The 20,211-nt window shown below is 48.3% G+C and overlaps 1 protein-coding gene across 1 annotated transcript in view; it reads right to left on the minus strand.

Annotated features, from left to right (window-relative positions):
- Positions 1–7,271: 7,271 nt before the first annotated feature.
- Positions 7,272–20,211, minus strand: part of sox5 (SRY-box transcription factor 5) — a 78,440-nt gene continuing 65,500 nt past the window's right edge. Inside the window, 6 exon segments of the mRNA XM_084701393.1 lie at positions 7,272–10,846; positions 11,041–11,257; positions 13,486–13,659; positions 13,924–14,026; positions 16,128–16,300; positions 19,651–19,822. Coding sequence (XP_084557519.1) covers positions 10,552–10,846; positions 11,041–11,257; positions 13,486–13,659; positions 13,924–14,026; positions 16,128–16,300; positions 19,651–19,822 — 1,134 coding nt within the window. The 3' untranslated portion in view covers positions 7,272–10,551.

The following is a 20,211-nucleotide window of genomic DNA, read 5'->3' on the forward strand; positions in this document are numbered from 1 at the left end:
ATGGGCAAAAAGAGCAGCACTGAAACGGGGACAAATCACCCCCCCCCCCCACCCACTGCCTTACACACACACACAGACAGGCACACATACACACACACACACACCGACAGGCACAAACACACACTCAGACAGGCACACACACACTCAGACAGGCCCACACACACACACACACTTGCAAGTGCAAGCACACGATGAAACAGTCAAACACACACAGGCACACAGACAGCACATGTACACACAACATTCTGGCTCATTTTGAATCCTCTTAGTGCCTCCTAAAACAACTCAAGGCACAAATGTTTCCCCAACACACACACACCTTGACACACACACACCTTGACACACACACACCTTGACACACACACACCTTGACACACACACACCTTGCACGCCCGCTGAAAGATTCTCCTCAAGCATGCGTACAGAGGTTGTGAACATACACACCACTACATCCCCCAAGCAGCTCAGATGGCTGCACCCCTCAGAGTTCAAGTGTCCTTCCTCCAACACTCTCCTAGCCGCTGGGGAAACGCTGGAAGTTACTTCTTGAAGGATACAGATAAGGGTAAAGAGATTGGGGAGTGTGGCGTTTGAGGGGGGGTGGGGGGAGGGGTGGTGGTGGTGGTGGTGGTGGTAAGTCTAGACCCCCCCCCACACACGCACACACATCTCCAGTACACACACACTCCAAAATGTTAAGACAGTACTGGCTCCACTACCACCAAACCCCCCGGCCCAATTAGAGATTCTGCCATGAGCACCATTGCCAAGGCGAACCCTGCCCCCCACAGCCCCCCCATGCCCCCCACAGCCCCCCCATGCCCCCCACAGCCCCCCACTCCAGGGCCTGGGCAGACAGGTTGTGTGAGTGGTCCTAGTGGAGGTCCAAATCCCTGCCGGCCACTGGATCAGTGTCCAGGGACTGGCCCTCTCAGTGACCTGCAGAGCTGCAGACATTCCAACTGTCAACACACATCCGTCTCCCTCCCTCCCTCCCTCCCTCCCTCCCTCCCTCCCTCCCTCCCTCCCTCCCTCCCTCCCTCCCTCCCTCCCTCCCTCCCTCCCTCCCTCCCTCCCTCCCTCCCTCCCTCCCTCCCTCCCTCCCTCCCTCCCTCCCTCCCTCCCTCTATCCTTCTGTCGCTTCCTCTCACCCTCTCTCCCCCTTGTGCTGTCTCCCCTTTCTGTACTGACTTCTTTGCTTCTGCCTGGGTTGCTGTTCTCCTTTACGGACAACCCACAGTTGGGATTCACCCAGAGGAGAAGGACAGACAGGAGGGGAGAAGAAAAGAGTAATGCCTGTGTGTGCACGTTGATGTGTATGTGTGTCTATATGCATTGCCATTCGTGTGCGTGTGCACGTTTGTGTGCATCATCATTGCTCGCTGACCCCTCTCTCGGCCAGCTTGACGCAGTAAACATTACTCATGAGAGCTTTTCACATACTGATGTGAAGAGATCAAAAGCAGAACCTCTTCAGCTCTGAACAATGCAGCGGAACGTCTGATGGACGAACGACAGAGGAGCATCCTGCTTCACCTGACATCTGACCAGAGACAACAAAACTCAATTTCGTGTTGACTGTTTCTTTTGTAAGTCCTTTTTGGCTGTAATTACTGTTATTGGCATCCGCGCTAAATACACCAATTACAACGTCTGGGGCATTTCATTGCGTTCCTGTCTGTTTGGACACACGAGGAGGGAGGGAGTGAGGGATTGAAGGAGGGGGACATGCAGAGAAATTCAAAGAGGTAGAACAGGGCAAAGAAAGAAGAGAAAGACACGGAAAACCATTTTGGTTTCAGTATCAATCTTCCATCTTGACCTCCTCATCGCCAGGGTGATGCACTTGACCCCTGACCCCTGACCCCTAGCCGGTGGGCATTAGGGGGATTACCCCATACTTGTCTTAATGGTTCAGAGCATGTGCCTGACATGTTCTCTGAGCGTGCTCAGTGTGTTGACATTCATCTGGAATGTGTCCTGCGGAAGTATGCTGCACGGTAAAAGGGGCTTTAAAGCAGTTTGGGGGAGAGCAGAGATTTCATTAAAACACACCATAATCCTTTATCTGATCAACAAGCACAGTTGTTCTCTACTTCATGCTTGTCTATGTGGACTTATGACATGGAGCTGTCTGTCTGTCAGACTGTCTGAGTGCTGGCTGGACACAAACACACACACACACAGACACTGTGTTGCAATGTGCACACACTTGCGTGTATAAACAAAACAAAAACTGCCTATTTTGTGGGGATGATCTCTAAATTCAAACATATGTTTGTTGTTAAATGGATCGCTTGGCACAATGCAGAAAGCACAATCATCACAAACACAACCGTCAGAATGCCTCACTGGAGGGCCTGGACTGTTGTTAGACCGTGAAGACAGTGTTCTAATCAACAGGGACATAGTTAGGAGTCCTACCAGACCCGTAAACATGATTCATCCCCATCTCTCACACCCAGTCCCAGGGGAAATCCCTGACTGTGGCCGTCCAAGCGTGTGTTCCTCCAGCTGAAAACAGCGATAGACTGGTGGTCATAATATCTCCTTCCAGTGGAACAGCATTGATGAGCCCAATCAGGTACAGACAATTCACAATTTGATGTGTAAGTTCCAAAAAAGTCAATTGTTCGTGTTCGTCGCAACTATGAGACGAAGAACTATGACCCTTGCCAGTGCAAGACATGATGTCATTGAGCCCGCAGGCTGGATGCAGTCTAATTATCTTCCCTGTCTTCTCTCCAGAGGACAGAGCAGTTTTACAGGCTGGCTCTTTGTGGTCACTCTGCTCTCTCCAACCTCCCTTTACCACTGTTAAAGACTTGACCACTGGACCACAGTGTGCATCTGCAGGCAGACCACAGGTCAACCGCAACCATCTGTTTCACAGGAAGGGATTGTGCTTGGACCAGGGCGACTGGTGTGGTCAGCGATGAGTTAGAACACATGCTGTTTAAACAATTACACAATCCCCAGGCCCTTATCTTCAGGAGTTAGAGGAGCTAAATCTGCTCAAATACAGAGCTCTCTGCTCTAATCCCGAGAACATCGCGCTAAATCCAGCCCCAGTTATCCCTCTATCTCTCTCGATCCCACAGATAGACTCCCATTATGTCCTGACCTTCCTGACCCTCCACCAGAAAGAGAGAGAAAGAGAGAGACACACAGGGACAGACAGAGAGAGCACTAATGTTTTCTATGAATCCATATTAACTCTTCCATTAGCACACCTAGCTTTATCTGTTCCCTCCAGGAAATCCTCTAACCTCAGTCCGTCTGTCAGAAGTTAGAGACCCCTGACCTAATCGTTACAAAGCTGTCATTTACTCACTCACACACGCACCACACACACACACACCCGCACACCCATACACACACACACACACACACATGTACAAGCACACAGACAAACTCTCAATTTGATGTCTTAGCTACGAAGGAGTAACAATTACAATGATAGCTGCAGAACGAGGGCTGAATCAAAACACTGGAGGCAGAGCGGAGATCAAGCTCCAGCCCAAGGTATCTGTTTGTGTCCCTGCTCCACACACAGCACAGTGGATCCTGATGGAGGACATACAAGGGCGGTCTGAAGACAACAGCTGAGTTTGCCTTTTATTCAACCTCAGAAAGCACAACTCGGAAGGCAAAGATCTACTCAGTCTCAACTGGAGGTCATTGTGAGTTGCCAGGACAAGCAGCCAGGGGTGAGACACATGGCTGGTGGCATCCTCATCCCCTTCCCCGCCCTGTTTCCTGTGCTTCTGCTGCTGATGTTGTTGTTGTTGTTTATCACAGAAAGCACAAAACACTGACAAAAACAGGGGTCTTGGTCTTGGAGCAAAAATTAAGGAAGGCGACCAGGGCGAATTAAAGATGCACACTTGAGGACACCTCCCCGAGAGAGAAGATGAGCCATCCTCCAGTCAGGGCAAGACGCCTTGGCAGGGTGGGGGGTTTCCGAGCCTGGGGGATGGTGGCGTTGTGGGGAGGGGCAGCGGTGGACTGCTGGAAACACTGGCAGCCATGTTGGCTCTGAGGGGCACTGGCAGCCATGTTGACTCTGAGGGGCACTGGCACACAGGGCATCCCATGGCTGACTGGCACGTGAGGACACCGACAGGATCCAAATACTGCCAGCCTTGCTAGCCCTGCCAGGTCTTTCTCTCATTACACCATTCACACACACACACACACTCACACACACATGTACATCCACACACACCCACTCACACACATTATGCATGGCTATGTACAGTATCCTACATACTAAAGAGTTGGCAACAGTGTGTGCGAGAGAATTTGGTGTCTTTTTGTACAATCTAACAGATATGGACAGTGAAACGTGTCAGCATGTAAGCATGACTACTTTATGACTTCCTCACCCCCTCACCCCCTCACCCCCTCACCCCCTGAGTCACCAACAACACCTCACCCTCACTCCCTCCTTTTAACCTTCCATGGAACCCCTATTTACCTGTCTCTCTCTCTCTCTCTCTCTCTCTCTCTCTCTCTGTCTCACTCTCTCTCTCTCTCTCTCTCTCTGTCTCACTCTCTCTCTTTCTCTCTGTCTCTCTCCTTCCCCACCACTCCAACGGGTGATGTTTAGTCATGTCCCAGGGTTTTGTTTATTTGTATTGGAGCTGGTTTTACAGCTTGTGACTGACCCCACCTATTCTCTCACAAGTCTCTCTAACAGCAGGCCTGCTTCACTGTGACTCCACCAATTAGCATAGCATTAGCATAATATTAGCATGTGTGTGTTCTGGTGTTGATGGGTGAAAAATAACAGTTTTTTTTCCAACATAAAAAAAAAATCAAATGACGATAATCGCCCACGAGTATTGATGTTTATTCAACTTAATTTGAAAAAACTGGAAACGTTCCTCTCTGTGTCATAACCGGATCATAAACAACCTTCCTTAATCTTTACGTAATCAAATGAGACAAAGACAGAGATGGAAACATTTGGCCATTGTGACTGGACTTTGACGTTTGCAGATATTACAGTAATACATAGATGAATGCTACTGATGTTGTGGAACAGGTACAGTGGGGTGACCTGCAGAATCTCTACCTGAGCAGCCAGCTCTGTGTGTCTGTGCATCACAGGTCATCACCACTGTCTCTGTGCATCACTGTGTCTGGAGGTTCATTCTATGTATCTACATGTGTGTGTTTAGTGTGTCAAAAGGGGGCCTGCTTGTCTATTTGTGTGTGTATGCAAAGTGTGTTTTACATGTGGGTTAGCGAGGGGCTGTTTGTCTGTGTCTGTGAGGGTGTGTGAGTGCGTGTATGTGTGCAAGTGTGTGTGTGTGTGTGGTGTGTCTGTAGGCCTGTGTTGGCCTGGGCCGCTCTGTAGCACTCAGCGCTCTTCTTTAATCCCTCCTCTTCATGAATACATTAGCACAGCGTCTTAAACTCAGCTCAGCTGAAGGCTCAGCACCACATCACATCCTATTACCCTGGCTAAATCATTAATGTGACAGCGTTTTCACTCCATTTCCAAACACCCACGGTTCAAATCTACACATTCCACGAGCTGTCACAGCAACGGCCTCTCTGGAACTCACACATGACTTTGTGTGTGTGTGTGTGTGTGTGTACACTTGACATGAACGTTCACCCACGTAATATAATGTAATATCAAAAATGATCTAATATGATTCTACACTAAGGATATTAGTATTCATGATATTCAGACGCTGTCGTTTGTTTTCCCTTTGTCGTTTTGTCTCAATACTTTTAGGTTGAACTCGCTGGTGGATAAATGTGTGGTCACATCCATGTCTGTGCTTTAGGTGATGTGTGAGCGTGTGTGTGAATGTGTGTGTGTTTATCTGTAAGTGTGTATGCGTGTTAGCTGCTGAGAATAAGTGAAAAATCACAGCCAGCCCTCCTTTCTGCTTCTCTACTATTCCACCATAAACCTTTTCTCATGTTCACCTCCAGGCAAGGGATGAAAAATTCACAAATGCCCAGAAACCAGCTACCTCTCTCCTTCTGGAGCGCTCATTCTGCCCATCGCAGATCTTTATTGGATTGAAGAGTTTTTTCAAAGCTGCAGTAATTAGCCCAAACTAGGCAGAACCCTGTCTCCACAAAGTGCATTTAACTGTTCTGCTGTGCCGGTGTTTGATGGAGTAATGGTTTCTGATTGGTTGCCATATGGACACAGATGGCCACAGTGTTTTAATGGGCTCCACACTAAGTGAGAATGCCTCTTTTAACCCTTGAAATACAAAGCATGGTGCCCATACGGCCTCAACCCACCTGTCAATGAAAGATTCCCTGTTAACCAACAACAACTTCAATATCATTTTCCACCTGGCATTGATGTGGCCCTTTAAATAGTTTTTTCCTTCCTTCCTTCCTTCCTTCCTTCCTTCCTTCCTTCCTTCCTTCCTTCCTTCCTTCCTTCCTTCCTTCCTTCCTTCCTTCCTTCCTTCCTTCCTTCCTTCCTTCCTTCCTTCCTTCCTTCCTTCCTTCCTTCTCTTATCCTTTCTTTGTTTCTTCCTTCCTTAATTTTTCTGTTTTTCCTTCTTTCTTTTTAATTATTTCTTTCTTTTTTAATTTATTACAAATTCTTTCTTTCTTTCTTATTTATAAAAAAATACATACAATTATTTCTTTCTCTCAGTCACAAGTCTTCCATGTCTCTTGTTGTGGCTAATTAAGTTATCAGGTGCTTAACTCCCCGTAATTACATTCCACACCACACAGCTGGCTCTCTGATAGGAGGGAAATAAGGCGGACCAAGCATAATTAACATGTCATTATTAGGCTGATTGCATCGCCTGGTGACATGGTTCCATGGTGATGATTCCCTATCAGGGCAGTTATTGGACAACAGAGCTCCACTAACTGCTTGGCCCTATCCATGGAGAGTTTTGCTAGGGTAGGGCAGGTCCATTAAGGATTTCCAGATGACTGGAGAGGCAGACTACTACTATTACTAGCTTCCAATGGAAAGCAAGTCTCCACGACAAACCTTCCTGTTGAGAAGACGACACTACCCTTCTGTCATGCTGCTGTATTTCCCCTGTGATAAACAGTTAGCATGCAACCATTTGTAGACATGCTTGTGTATTGTAGTTCTACCAGATTGAGTAACTGTGTGTGCAGGAGTTACCGACGCTCCTGAAATTAATAAAGATATACGCATACAAATATACTGGTTGTATAATGGAATGTGCCTTTGTACTGCATGTGTGTGTTTGTACATGTGTGTATGGAATAGGAAAAATAACTCACAAAGACCAGTAGGAGAATACAGAACACATTGCTGTCTTTATTAGAGCCCTGACTGGCAATAATACTGAAAAAAAGTGAACTCTGAACAGGTGGTGGCAGCGCAAGGCTTGATTTTTTTCTTTCTTTGTATGTTTGTAATTTTTATTCTTTTTTTTGTTGTAAGAGTACTTCGCCTCCTGCTTTTATTGTGGCATGGATAACATCAATAAAAGAGAAAAAAAGAAATATACAACTTATATTACACTGTGTTATGAACAAAATATAAATCTATAACTCTATGTTATATTTACATAATTATCTTTCTTGATTTTTCAAGTTGAGATGGTGTAAGATACTTTTTTTTTCTAGTAATAATTCTTACTTTGTTTTGAGCTCCACTCACGACTTTGATTGTCTTAAATATCTTTATCGTCACCATCATCATTATCGTCGTCATCATGGCTGTCATTGTCATGGTAACAAAGGTTGTTGTTATGGGGTCAGACCTATACAGCAGGAGTAACAATTGGAGTCTTTAGCCTCCTCTCTGTGTCCCATTCATGGGCTATACAGTATCTACCAGCCTGGAAACCCCCCTTCCAGCATTGGATGGACCCAGAGCTCTACACAGCATATATGACTCTGGATCGCACCACATTGTGATTATGGGGATGACTAAGCAGCTCAGCGTGGCATGATTGACAGGCTCACTATGTGGCAGGGATACGGGCCACGCCACTACCTGGCATGGTGTGATTGTGTCAAGGTAAAGGGGGAAAACATGATTGTGTGTGGGCTCACTATGTGGCTGAAAGAGTGGACATGGCTATGTCATGGTGTGGAGCTAAAACAAAGCAAAGACCTCCAGATGAAGAGTCCCATAGATAAGACAGCACCGGTGATCTGACGCAGGACCCACAAGGTGGAACATCACTGGAGAGGGGACATCGAGTAAACGCTGTTGTTTCTAATGGTCGAATACATGTGTGTCAATGCTGCATTGCACTACAATTATCTTTCCTACTAAACATCAGTGTGTACGGCTCTGTAAATGAAACAGGGCACCTTGGACCCTTCATTGTCCAGATATACAACTCGGTGAATACACAGTATGTTTCCTGTAATGTGTTTATGAATGTATCTTTGTGTGTGTGTGTGTGTGTGTGTGTGTGTGTGTCTCAGAGCCAGTGTAGTTCCACCCATGTCCCCAGTGTTCAGAGCAGCCAGATACAGGAGAGCTGGGCTCCACCTTCAGAGATAAACAGAGTTTACAATAACACATGTGGTTTCTTTTGAACTCCAGAGAACTAAAGAAGAAGAGAGGAAAATTCACATTATACATTATTAACCATTACAAAATAAGAATCACGTTCTTCTTTTCTCTGACCACACAGAGTCTGAGTGCTTTAAGAAATGGGTTTGGACGTAAAAGGGTTAAGTCTTCGCGGGAGGTGGGGGGGGTGTGGGCGGGAGCTGGTGATGGAGAGAGAGAGTTCTGGTCATCGTAGCAACTGACTCTCTGTCTCTGCCCCAGCTCCTCAACCTCACCCTAAGGATTAATACAAAAGCAACAGATCAAATAAAAACCAGAACAGAATTAAAAACAAACAAAGGTAAAATGACACATTTAAATCTAAATACCTACCAGCTAAATATAATAATGCTTCATCAAACCGTCGTAGTTTTCATATAGACATACAAAACCCGATGAGAGGGGGAAAAATAAATTATACTGTACATAACTTACTAAACTTAGGAAACGCTGACCATCATTATAATTATTGTTAATAATATTATTACACTAGAGGCAGTTTGAATAAAAATAATAAAATACAGTATTCAAATACAAATAAAAACACTGACGTCTGTTCAGCTCCTCCCGATCACAACAGAAAGGGAGGGGGGGGGAGGGGGGGGCACAGACACCGCCAAGGGCTGGACAGGGACAAGGTGTGTGCATGTGTGTGTGTTTATTGGCGTGTGCGTATGTGTTGGTGTGTGTGTGTGTTGGTGTGTGTGTGTTTAAAATGTTGGAGCAATTCAAGAGAACCTTAAGGTCTCTCACTGGCGTCTTATCTCTCGTTTTGTCTCTTTCTCTCTCTCGGCTGTAGCTAGAACACACTATGGCTATATCTGTCAGGTGTCTGTACCCTTAGTAATGAGCATGTCACACACACACACACACACACACACTTTTGAACCTTACTTCAATCGATGTTAGGCTCTCTGGTTCTCTCTTGGGGTGTGTGGGAACAATAACCAGAGGCTGAATGAGAGGGTAGGGAGTGAAGCTGGATCAGGGTTGTCTCTTCTCACAATGCTCTTCAACATGGACTATGATATGAGAGACTCAAGCTGTCCGACCCCCGCAGTCCCCCTACAGTCCACTGAAGTGAGAAGGTCTACACAGTCCAACACATGGGAAGGCCCTGACTGGACTGTCCCATTGGACTCTCATGGGGGTGCGGGCACATAGAGAGGGGTTCTGCTGACAGTACACTGCAGAGTTTAAGAAATATGCAAAATAAAAGCTTTGACTTCTGTCAGGTGCTTTACAATGAAAGGAAAAAAGTATATTTTTCTATTATTAAAACTGTAGCACAAAAACAACAAATCACATTCACAAGCCACTTGTTGGCACCGTGTACCTGAGTGAGAATATTATAGAACCAAAAACGAAAAAAAAGCTGTTTTTTAAAAGTGTCTCTTTTATAAACCAACAGGTCCGCCATTTTAAAGTGTCTTTTTCATCAACTGACAGGTCCTCTGTTTTCAAAAACGTCTCTTTTACAACAAACTGGTCTAAAAGGTCTGGGGCTTCCCCCCTGCTTACGGGTAGCTTACTCTGGACATATACCGAATATCATCATCTACCTCGCATCATACTCATCAAGAGTACTGTCATACTCAGCAGTAGAACTTTGTAGTACTCTTGTAGTACTGTTTAGTACTCTATAGTAGTACTCTGTAGTACTGTAAAGTACTCAGCAGCCATTGGCTCGTCAACTTCTAGACTTCAGTTTGTGTAACAGTCAGTGTGAGTGACAGGTCCTGTGCTTCATTTGATTGGCTGGTTGCTGGTATCAGGACTCCAGTGGGAGGGGTTTGGCTCTGCTGAGAGAGTCCTGGTTGGGTGAGGGTAATAACGAGAGGGAGGAGTCTGTGATGTGGAGACTCAAGGTGATTGGTTAGGACAGACAGGCCTAAGTCAGTTCCTTAGGGATTGGTTAGGGGGTTGTTTTCTTCTTTCCAGCTGTGTGATTCACCTGCTGTGATTGGCTAGGGTGAGGCTTCAGCCTCGCCTCAGCTCCCATCTTATTGGGTGATATTATTCTCGTTGTCACTCCCGTAGTCCGCCTCCTCGTCCTCGTAATCAAAGTCGTCGTAGGGGTCGCCGTTGTTGTCGTCCAGCCGTAACTCCTCCTTGATGCGGGGCCCCTCCCCCTTCAGGCCGGCCAGGTAGGGGGGAGGGTGGGGGTTGGCACTGGGCTCAGGGCTGCTGGACATACTGGAGTGTTCGGAGGGCATCTGGGGGGAGGGCATGCCCGCCATGGAGAGGGCTCCAGGATACACCACCCCTGCTGAGGACAGAGGCAGCTGGGCCTGCTGGCTGTGGAGAGACGACACAGGGAGAAGCCCGGTCAGAAACGCCCGGGTCTCATCTCCTCCCTGGGATCACTGGAGACTCCAGTTACAAACGTCTCTTATATCTGAATATACATATCATAAAAGATTAAAAACAAAAACAAAAAAAATCCTAACCTGCTCAAAGCTGAGGGGAGGTGGAGGGGGTGGTGGACCTACCCGACGGTGAAGTACTGTCTCATCTCCTGACGCCTGTTCCTCATGATGGCCTTGTACTCTCCGATGCGCAGCTTCTTCCCGTCCACCAGACAGGTGCGTTTGGGCCGGGGCTTGTACTTGTAGTCGGGGTATTTCTCCAGGTGCTGCTTGCTGAGACGAGCCTGCTCCTCGTAGTAAGGCTGCTTCTCAAGGTTGGTCATGGCCTTCCAACGAGAGCCTGGACACAGAAGGGGGGAGGAGAGAGTGGGAGGGAGGGAGAGAAAGGGGCGGGGGGGTAAGAAAATAACAGAGGTATAGAGATGCAGGGACTAGAGTGTGCCTACATACCCACATATAGACAGAATGCCGTATAAAACCTGTACACACACACACACACGCACGCACACACACACACACACACACACACGCACGCACGCACGCACACGCACACACACGCGCACGCGCACGCGCACGCACACGCACACGCACACACACACACACACACACACAAACACACACAAACACGCACACACACACACACACACACACACACACACACTGTAAACATTCTGGGATAGATGAGGACAGGAGGCCCTTCGTTATCAATTCCAGTTTATTGTCATATGTACAGGATGCACAAGTATACAAGTACAATGAAAAGCTTTGTGCCGCTGAGTTTCCTACAACACTGCAGTTTGTAATGATCAAATAGTTAGTAGTGGATAATAATAACAATAAAAGATAAAAGATAATAATATTATCTTTTATTGTTATTATTGTCACCTACCGCTACATTATCATGTCTGAAGGAAGAGAGCTACTGTTTTCTGTCTACTGTAATGACAGGGTAGACACAGACCTGCTCTGACCCACAGAGAGAGACTGAATGAAAGAGAGGGAGACAGAGAGAGACAGACAGATAGAGGGAGAGGGATTGATTGAAATAGAGGGAGAGAGGCTGAATGAAAGAGAGGGAGACAGAGAGAGACAGACAGATACAGGGAGAGGGATTGATTGAAATAGAGGGAGAGAGACTGAATGAAAGAGAGGGAGACAGAGAGAGACAGACAGATAGAGGGAGAGGGAATGAGGTTACATCAGGTTAAGTGGAGTCCTTATTCACTGGGCTCATCATTAGTGATCAGCAGGAGTACCTGTACTCTTCACTTTGTCCTCCTCATTACCCTCACACACACACACATACACACACACACACACACACACATACACAACTAAACACATACACTCACACACTCGCATTAATGGAATTAGTCCCACAATGGATTAATCCCACAAATGTCATTACACAATGTTCCAAAATGTTACATTGTCAGTGAGTCTCCATTCCATTGAGCATGTATACAGTAAATGTGTGGGTGTATGTCTGTATATACAGAATCTGGATTTAATCTATACACTCCTACTGTATGTTTAATGGGTTAAAGCTGTTGGTGGTGACCCAGCCCAGCTCTGCTCTGTTTAGTACAGCGATAGGAAACTCCTTCTGTTAACAATCGAGAGCGAGGCCTTATTAAAACCAGATTTCCCTGTGTTATAAAACGCTTAGGAGCTCTTTAAAATGTCAAACACAATCCCCTAGGTCGGCAGGAAATGTTCAGACAGACTGTAGTGCTTGTTTAATGCATAATGAATTATATCATCATTGCCGGAGCCTGCTCTCCAGAGCTGTTCATTAGGAGCTGGTTACACAATGCTGTCGCATGGAAGGAACACTATCTAAGTGTGTGCGTGTGTACGTGAGTGTATGTGTACAAGAGTGTGTGTGTGTTGGTCTATTCCCAGAGGAGACAGGCGGTTCACAGTTCTAGTCGCGCTAACGTGGCTAACCGCTGTACAGATGTTGAGCCTACCAGAGATAAGGAGGGAACAAAAGATGCTGTCAGTTGGACTGCTGCGGGCCTACGGGAGCGACAGGGGACACACCGAGCAGAACAGCCTGATTGAGGCTTGCGAGGCAGAGAAAGACTAACGCAGTCAGAGGGCTGTGGAAGAGATGGCAGGAAGGGGACCCAGACACAGTCCCGTACGCGCGGTGTTAAGTCGGGTAATCTCCGTGGAGAGAGCGTGTGTTCTACGGTGTCTGAGGAAGACATGCAGCAACCTGGCCCCAACACAGGGGGTCAGCTCCGTCAGGTTGACACATCCTCATCCCTCTCTCTGTCTCTCTCTCTCTCTCTCTCTCTCTCTGTCTCTCTCTCTCTCTCTCTCTCTCTCTCTCTCTGTCTCTCTCTGTCTCTCTCTCTCTCTCTCTCTACCCATCTTACCCGCCACGTTCCTCTCTCTCTATCATCATCCAAGTCTCTCTCTATCTCTATTCTTCCTTTAAACGAAGGCACACTCCCCCTCTTTCCATCTTGCATTTCCCCCCTCTGGCTACAAGAACCGTGTGCGTGTGTGTGTATATCTACGTGTGTGTGTGTCGACGTGTGTGTGTTTTGTTCTCACCCAGGATCTTGCTGATGTTGGAGTTGTGCATGTCGGGGAAAGCCTGCAGTATCTTCCTCCTCTCATCCTTTGCCCAGACCATGAAGGCGTTCATGGGCCTCTTAATGTGGGGCTCGCTGTTGCCACGGCCGCGGGCCTCCCGGAACATCCTGGAATCAGACACACTGGGGCTGCCTGTACCGGAGGGAGGAGGGGAGGGAGGGGAGGTAGCAGTGAGAATGGCTGTATATATGCTCCGATTAAAAACACTCACTCATTAGAATAACCATCTACGGTATACACAGGGCGCACTCATTAAAACACACATGCATATTCACACAGAAAAGCTGGGTGCAGTGATACTGTTTATGAAGGAAATACACATGGGATTGAGTGGGGCCCACAATTATTCAAGTACTGTGTGTGTGTGTGTGTGTGTGTGTGATCGTGAGGTCTTACCATCAGAGTCCCCGCTCATGGTGAAGTCCATCATGGTGTGGTTGAACTTGTCCTCAGCCTGTTGTTTGAGCTGCTGGCTGAGACTCTCCAGAGCAGCCTTCTCCTGCTCGGAGGAACACACAGTCAGACACACTGCAACAGCAACTCTACGAACCCTTCAGTCCGTCAGGTCACTGTAAATAGGCCCATCAACCCTGGGTGGATGTAAAACTGTAATGTGTGTGTGTGTGTGTGCGTTTTTGTGAGCGTGCGTTTATCCGTGTGCGTGTTTGTGTGTGTGGGTCTAGCCGCCACCTGCTTGAGTGTGCGGAGTGCGTCTCTTTCCCAGCATGCTCTGGGGTCGACACATTAGGGAGAGAGTGTCAGACGAGAGGATGAGCGAGGGCCACACCGCTCGGCCCCCTGGGTATTTATTACAACCAATAAAAGGCTGATTTACTGAGCATTTACATGGCTAATGGTGATGCAGGCAGCCGGCTCAATCAGCCCAGACCTGGTTTGCTTAAACACATGCAAACACACACACACACTCACACACACAGACACACAAATACACACCACCCTTCTCTCACCCAACAATCCAGAACTGCATTTACAGTTTAATTACAGGATTAGAATCCATCCCCAAACTGCAATGTCTTTAAACAACAAGCCTGCAAAAGTGGTGGTGTCCATTAGCTCCTGACCTGGGTTCACCAGGACGAAGCGTTTCTCTGGCTGCTGCCACTGAATTTAATTGTTCAGCTGAGCTAATTTCTCATATTTGAATAAATGATGCTAAAGAGAGGGAGAGAGGGGAACAGAGAGAGTGGCGGGGTAAGAGAGGGACAGGGAAAGAGAGAGCGGGGGGGGGAGTGGGAGAGAGGATGAGAGAGAAAGAGAGGAAGAGACCAACAGAAAGTATTCATCATATCTGCACTAACTCTTTGCCGACAGCCTAGCTCCAACTACACCTAGTGGAAACACACACGCACACACGATACACCCCCCCGACACACACACACACACACTGTCTCTGTGTGACAGATGTGGTCTGGGTCAGCAAAAACCAGAAGAGTAACTCAGTGGATCAATGGTAGGTTTCAGATAACAGCTCAGAGCCGTGGAAGGTGAATAGAAGTTATTTGTCACTGTGTTCACAGAGAGAGAGAGAGAGAGAGAGAGAGAGAGAGAGAGAGAGAGAGAGAGAGAGAGAGAGAGAGAGAGAGAGAGAGAGAGAGAGAGAGAGAGAGAGAGAGAGAGAGAGAGAGAGAGAGAGAGAGAGAGAGAGAGAGAGAGAGAGAGGGAGAGAAGAACAGTTAGAGAGAGCTGCATTGTGCAGCAGTGGAGAAGACCTCAACACACAGCCCTTCAAAGAAGCAGCCTCTCTCAGATCATATTCAGAAACAGACCTTACTATGACTACACTACAATACTGAATAGAGCGCTAGACTCTCCCAGATGGCAAACGAGGGAGAACTAATAATGAGTGTTACAGAGTGTGTGCTGAATAGAGCGGGCACATGACACCTCACAATGTAGACACATGACACACTGATTTATATGGGATTACAAAAAAAGAAAAGTTGTTCAGAATAGACAGATGATAAAATATAGCAAAAAAAAGGGACAGAGAGAGAAAAAGAGAGAGAGAGGGTGAAACTAAGAGAATGAGACAGGCAGAGATGGAGGGATGCGAGAGTTGTTGAATGTCAGCAGTACAGATGCTCTTAAGCAGGCTGCTGTTTGTGTGCGTGTTTGTGTGTGTGTGTGAGAGCATCTGTGTGTGAATGCATGTGTGTGTGGTGTGTGAGAGTATGTGTGTGTATGCACCAGCTGACTCTAGTGACTAACAAATAAGCACAATTTAGCCACGCTGGCAAGGAGCAGACGCCGTCGCTTCACATTAGCGTCTCCTCCACACGTCGCTAGCAGCCTCCCTCCTCCTCCTCAGACCTCTCTCTCTCTACCTCCCTCCCCCCTCTCGTCCCCTCCCTCCCTCCCTCCCTCCCTCCCTCCCTCCCTCCCTCCCTCCCTCCCTCCCTCCCTCCCTCCCTCCCTCCCTCCCTCCCTCCCTCCCTCCCTCCCTCCCTCCCTCCCTCCCTCCCTCCCTCCCTCCCTCCCTCCCTCCCTCCCTCCCTCCCGGGGTCGCTCTTCACACCACTATCTCGGACTGGGATTGACTTTGGACAGATTTGTGTGCGTAGGAGGTGTGTGTGTCTCACCTTGTCGGAGCGTCCGTTGTTGAGGCTGAGGTTGTTGACGGCGGCCACCTTGGCGTCCAGCACCTGCTGCTCCCTCTTCAGCTGCTCCTTCATCTGACGCGCCTCAGCAAACGCCTTGGTCACCGCCTCGTGGTCGTTCAGGTAGCCCCCGGAGGAGAGGGAGGACAGGAGGTCTGATGACACGCCACACAGAGAGAGAGAGAGAGAGAGAGAGAGAGAGAGAGAGAGAGAGAGAGAGAGAGAGAGAGAGAGAGAGAGAGAGAGAGAGAGAGAGAGAGAGAGAGAAACTGTTATGTTGTACACTCAGAGACTGCAGCACTATGGTTGTCTCCATTGTCTGAGCTGCATACTGCAGACTGTTTGTGTTCTGTGGTCTGAGTGAAGAGAGCAACAAAACATTTGTTATCTGTCACAGAAAAGGACATGTGTACAAAACCTGTCTGGAAAAAGGATATGTGTACAAAAGACAGACAGGGGGAGGGGGCAAAAGGAGGAGGACGGCCTGAATAAACACTCTCCTGAACCGTAAGGTAAATACATCAGCATACACTGGGCTACAGGGGAAACACACACACACACACACAGACACAGACACACACACACACACACAGACACACACACAGGCATACAGTATCCTGTATGCAAACACCCACACACTGACCACTTGATGCTCAGGCAGCGTGTGTGACTCAGCGAGAGCCGCCGGCAAGCCCGGCCTCCAACGGCTCTTCTGCTCTCAGATGTGACAGAGCACAGAGGCCTTCAGATCACACACACCCTCACACACACCCTCACACACACACACACACACACACACATACACACACACTGTCCTGTCAGTCCAGCCGTCAGGAGAGCACGGTGTGTCTTATGTGCTATGGTGAATGCCAGTCTTAGCCCACGGTACTAACCCCCACGTGGGCCGACTGTAAACACAATTTAACAGCCACGCTGAACGTCTAAAGCCCTCTGCTGCTAATCTGTACACTCCTATTCATCATGTTTAGTTAAAAGCTCCACTTTTTATATGATCTGTTAGACAGTTCCCCCTGGAAAGGGTTCCAAAGGTTTTCACACTTGCATACAGAGAGAAAACCACACACACACACACACATAGACACACACACATAGACACACACACACACACACACACCCGCTCTCTGAAAGCTGATGTAATTCTTTGAAGAGAAAAGCGCAGCATCCCCAGATTACTCTTATTAAAGCATACAGGCCTGCTAATATCCCCCTCAGAAACATCTGCACACAGCATATCAGAGATGTGGCCCAGCTTCTCATCATCACTATTATTTGTATTATTTCCCCAGATTAGTGGCCAGAGCATCAGGGACATCTGCTGAGGGTGAGAGAGAGAGACAGGAAGAGAGAGAGAGAGAGAGAGACATAGAGAGAGAGAGAGAGAGAGAGAGAGAGAGACAGGAAGAGAGAGAGAGAGAGAGAGAGAGAGAGAGAGAGAGAGAGAGAGAGAGACATAGAGAGAGAGAGAGAGAGAGAGAGAGAGAGAGAGAGAGAGAGAGAGACATAGAGAGAGTATTGCGGGGCTGTGCTATTAGTCTCTCCATGGGTTAGTCTTAACAAAGACATGGTCTGGGCTTAGGGCTTTTTATTCTGCTCTAAGCCCCTGAGCTAATGCCATCTCAGGACAGATTACAAACCCAGATTAGTCATGACAGATGAGTTAACTCTTCCAAAAGTCATAACCGTAAAATCTGATGGAGCGGAGTGGGGGGTTGGGGGTGTGAGGGGGAGGGGGGGGGGGGTGGAGAATAGTTAAGTGGAGGAAGGATTCAATTGGAAAAATATGATGGTTCCTGGTTTATGTGAGTAAGAGAGAGACTTGTTTCTGTACTAACCCTCCCCCCTCTCTGGTCTGGGGTCAAGGTCTGGGTTTGGGGTCTGGGGTCTGGGGTCTGGGTTCTGGGATATGGGATCTGGGACTGGGGTCTGGGTTCGGGGGTCTGGATTCTGGGTTTTGGGGTCTTGGTTCTGGGGTCTGGGTTCTGGGTCTGGGGTCTTGGGTCTGAGTCTGAGACAGGGTGGGTCATACCACTGGAGGTCACAGGTACTGACAGCCTTTCACTGTTGCTTAGTCCATTAGATGTGGGATGGATGGAGCGATGAGGGGATAGAAGGATGGGAAAGGGGAAGGGGGGCAGACGGATGTCATTGGGTTGATGACTGGCACACGGAGCACTGCATTGTGGGAGTATGAGGGACAGAGTGTCATACTGATGTGACAGGAACAGGAACACAAACACACGCACACACAAACCACACCCCACACGACAATCGGTGGCACGCATGTAGAGCTTTAACCTGAAATGTCCCCACTTCCATAACTTGACAGCAGTCACAGTACAATGAAACACACACACACACACACACTCACACGCAGCAGATGGAAAGGGAGGCGGAACAGAAGGTTGAGTATAATTGTAATCTAAAGGAAGGGCCTGCCTCAACATGTTCTAGAGGATTCCACTGAAAACTTTACACTGTAATCCATTTTTCAGAACAAAAAACATCTGGGTTTCTGATCCCCTAATCTGCTATTAAATCCTGCGATTTGTTGAAAAACACTGAGATTAGAGAAGAAGTCAGAAAATGGCTAACTGCCGCATAGTGGGTAGGAGCTTGTGTGTGTGCTGTTAGTGTGCGAGTGTGTGAGTGGTTATAGTTTGCTAGTGAGCCTGTGTGTGTGATATTAATGCAGGTTGTTTGTGTATTCCCTGCTTGTGTAAGAGGCTTGTCTAATCTGTGATACAGCCTGTCTGTCATGTCGGCCTCTATTTTACTGCTCTCTCTCTCTCTCTCTCTCTCTCTCTCTCTCTCTCTCTCTCTCTCTCTCTCTCTCTCTCTCTCTCTCTCTCTCTCTCCCTCCCTCCCTCCCTCCCTCCCTCCCTCCCTCCCTCCCTCCCTCCCTCCCTCCCTCCCTCCCTCCCTCCCTCCCTCCCTCCCTCTCTCTCTCTCTCTCTCTCTCTCTCTCTCTCTCTCTCTCTCTCTCTCTCTCTCTCTCTCTCTCTCTCTCTCGCTCTCTCTCTCTCCCATCTCTCTCTCCATCTCTCTCTCCCTCTCTCTCTCTCTCTCTCTCTCTCTCTCTCTCTCTCTCTCTTTCTCTCCCTCCTCTCTCTCTCTCTCTCTCTCTCTCTCTCTCTCTCTCTCCCTCGCTCTGCCTCTAACAAACCTGACAATAACACAGCCTGCAGGGAAATCCTGACAACAGCCACGCAGTAATTATAGCATGTTACATACAGTACAGTTAGTGTGACATGCGAATTATCAGTGTGCCATTAATAATTCATTTACAACAAAATGGTGGTTCACATAGCAACGAGTCATGTACAAGACTGTTTATGTACACGTGACACACACAAGTTTTTTGGGGGGGTGTGTGTATGTGTGTGTGTGTGTGGGTATGTGTGTGTGTGTGTGGGTATGTGTGTCTGTGGGTATGTGTGTGTGTGTGGGTATGTGTGTGTGAAGGTGAGCAGGCGCTTTCACCTACCTATGGAGCTGACTCTGGAGGGTGGTCCTCCGATGCTGGAGGGGGCGCTGTGTTTCATGGATCCAGGGCCCAGCTTGGAGGAGGGGACCTGTGGAGAGGCGGGGGAGGTGGGTGACTTGCTGTCGGGTGCCTTAGGCCTGGACGACAGGTTCAGAGGCTGGGCACCCTCGTCCTGCAAAAACCAAAACAGCACAGGTTCGCCCGCCATGACCACGGTGACTAACGACTCACGGGCTCCGATGCCCAATCAGAGGCTTTTTAGAGAAATGGAGATGGGACCGATCGCAGGCCGCATGGAGGCTACGGCAAGCCGGGAAGGACAGACATGACGGGGTGTGGTTGGAGCCACAGGGTTCACAGCACAGGAGGACTGGGAGGAGAGCAGGGGCTCTCTGTCCTGCCTGTTGGGACTCCGCCATGCAGACGCTCCACTACTCTCTCTGGACTCCTGACAGCACACAGAGAGGGGCTCTCGTGCACTCTCATGCTCGTGCACGCTCTGGATAAGAAGACATGCAAAATCCACCATGCACTTTCTGACTAGAGCACAAAGCTGACCAC

Source organism: Hypomesus nipponensis, chromosome 7 (assembly GCF_054491055.1).
Source record: "Hypomesus nipponensis isolate SF chromosome 7, ASM5449105v1, whole genome shotgun sequence".
Lineage (NCBI taxonomy): Eukaryota > Metazoa > Chordata > Actinopteri > Osmeriformes > Osmeridae > Hypomesus > Hypomesus nipponensis.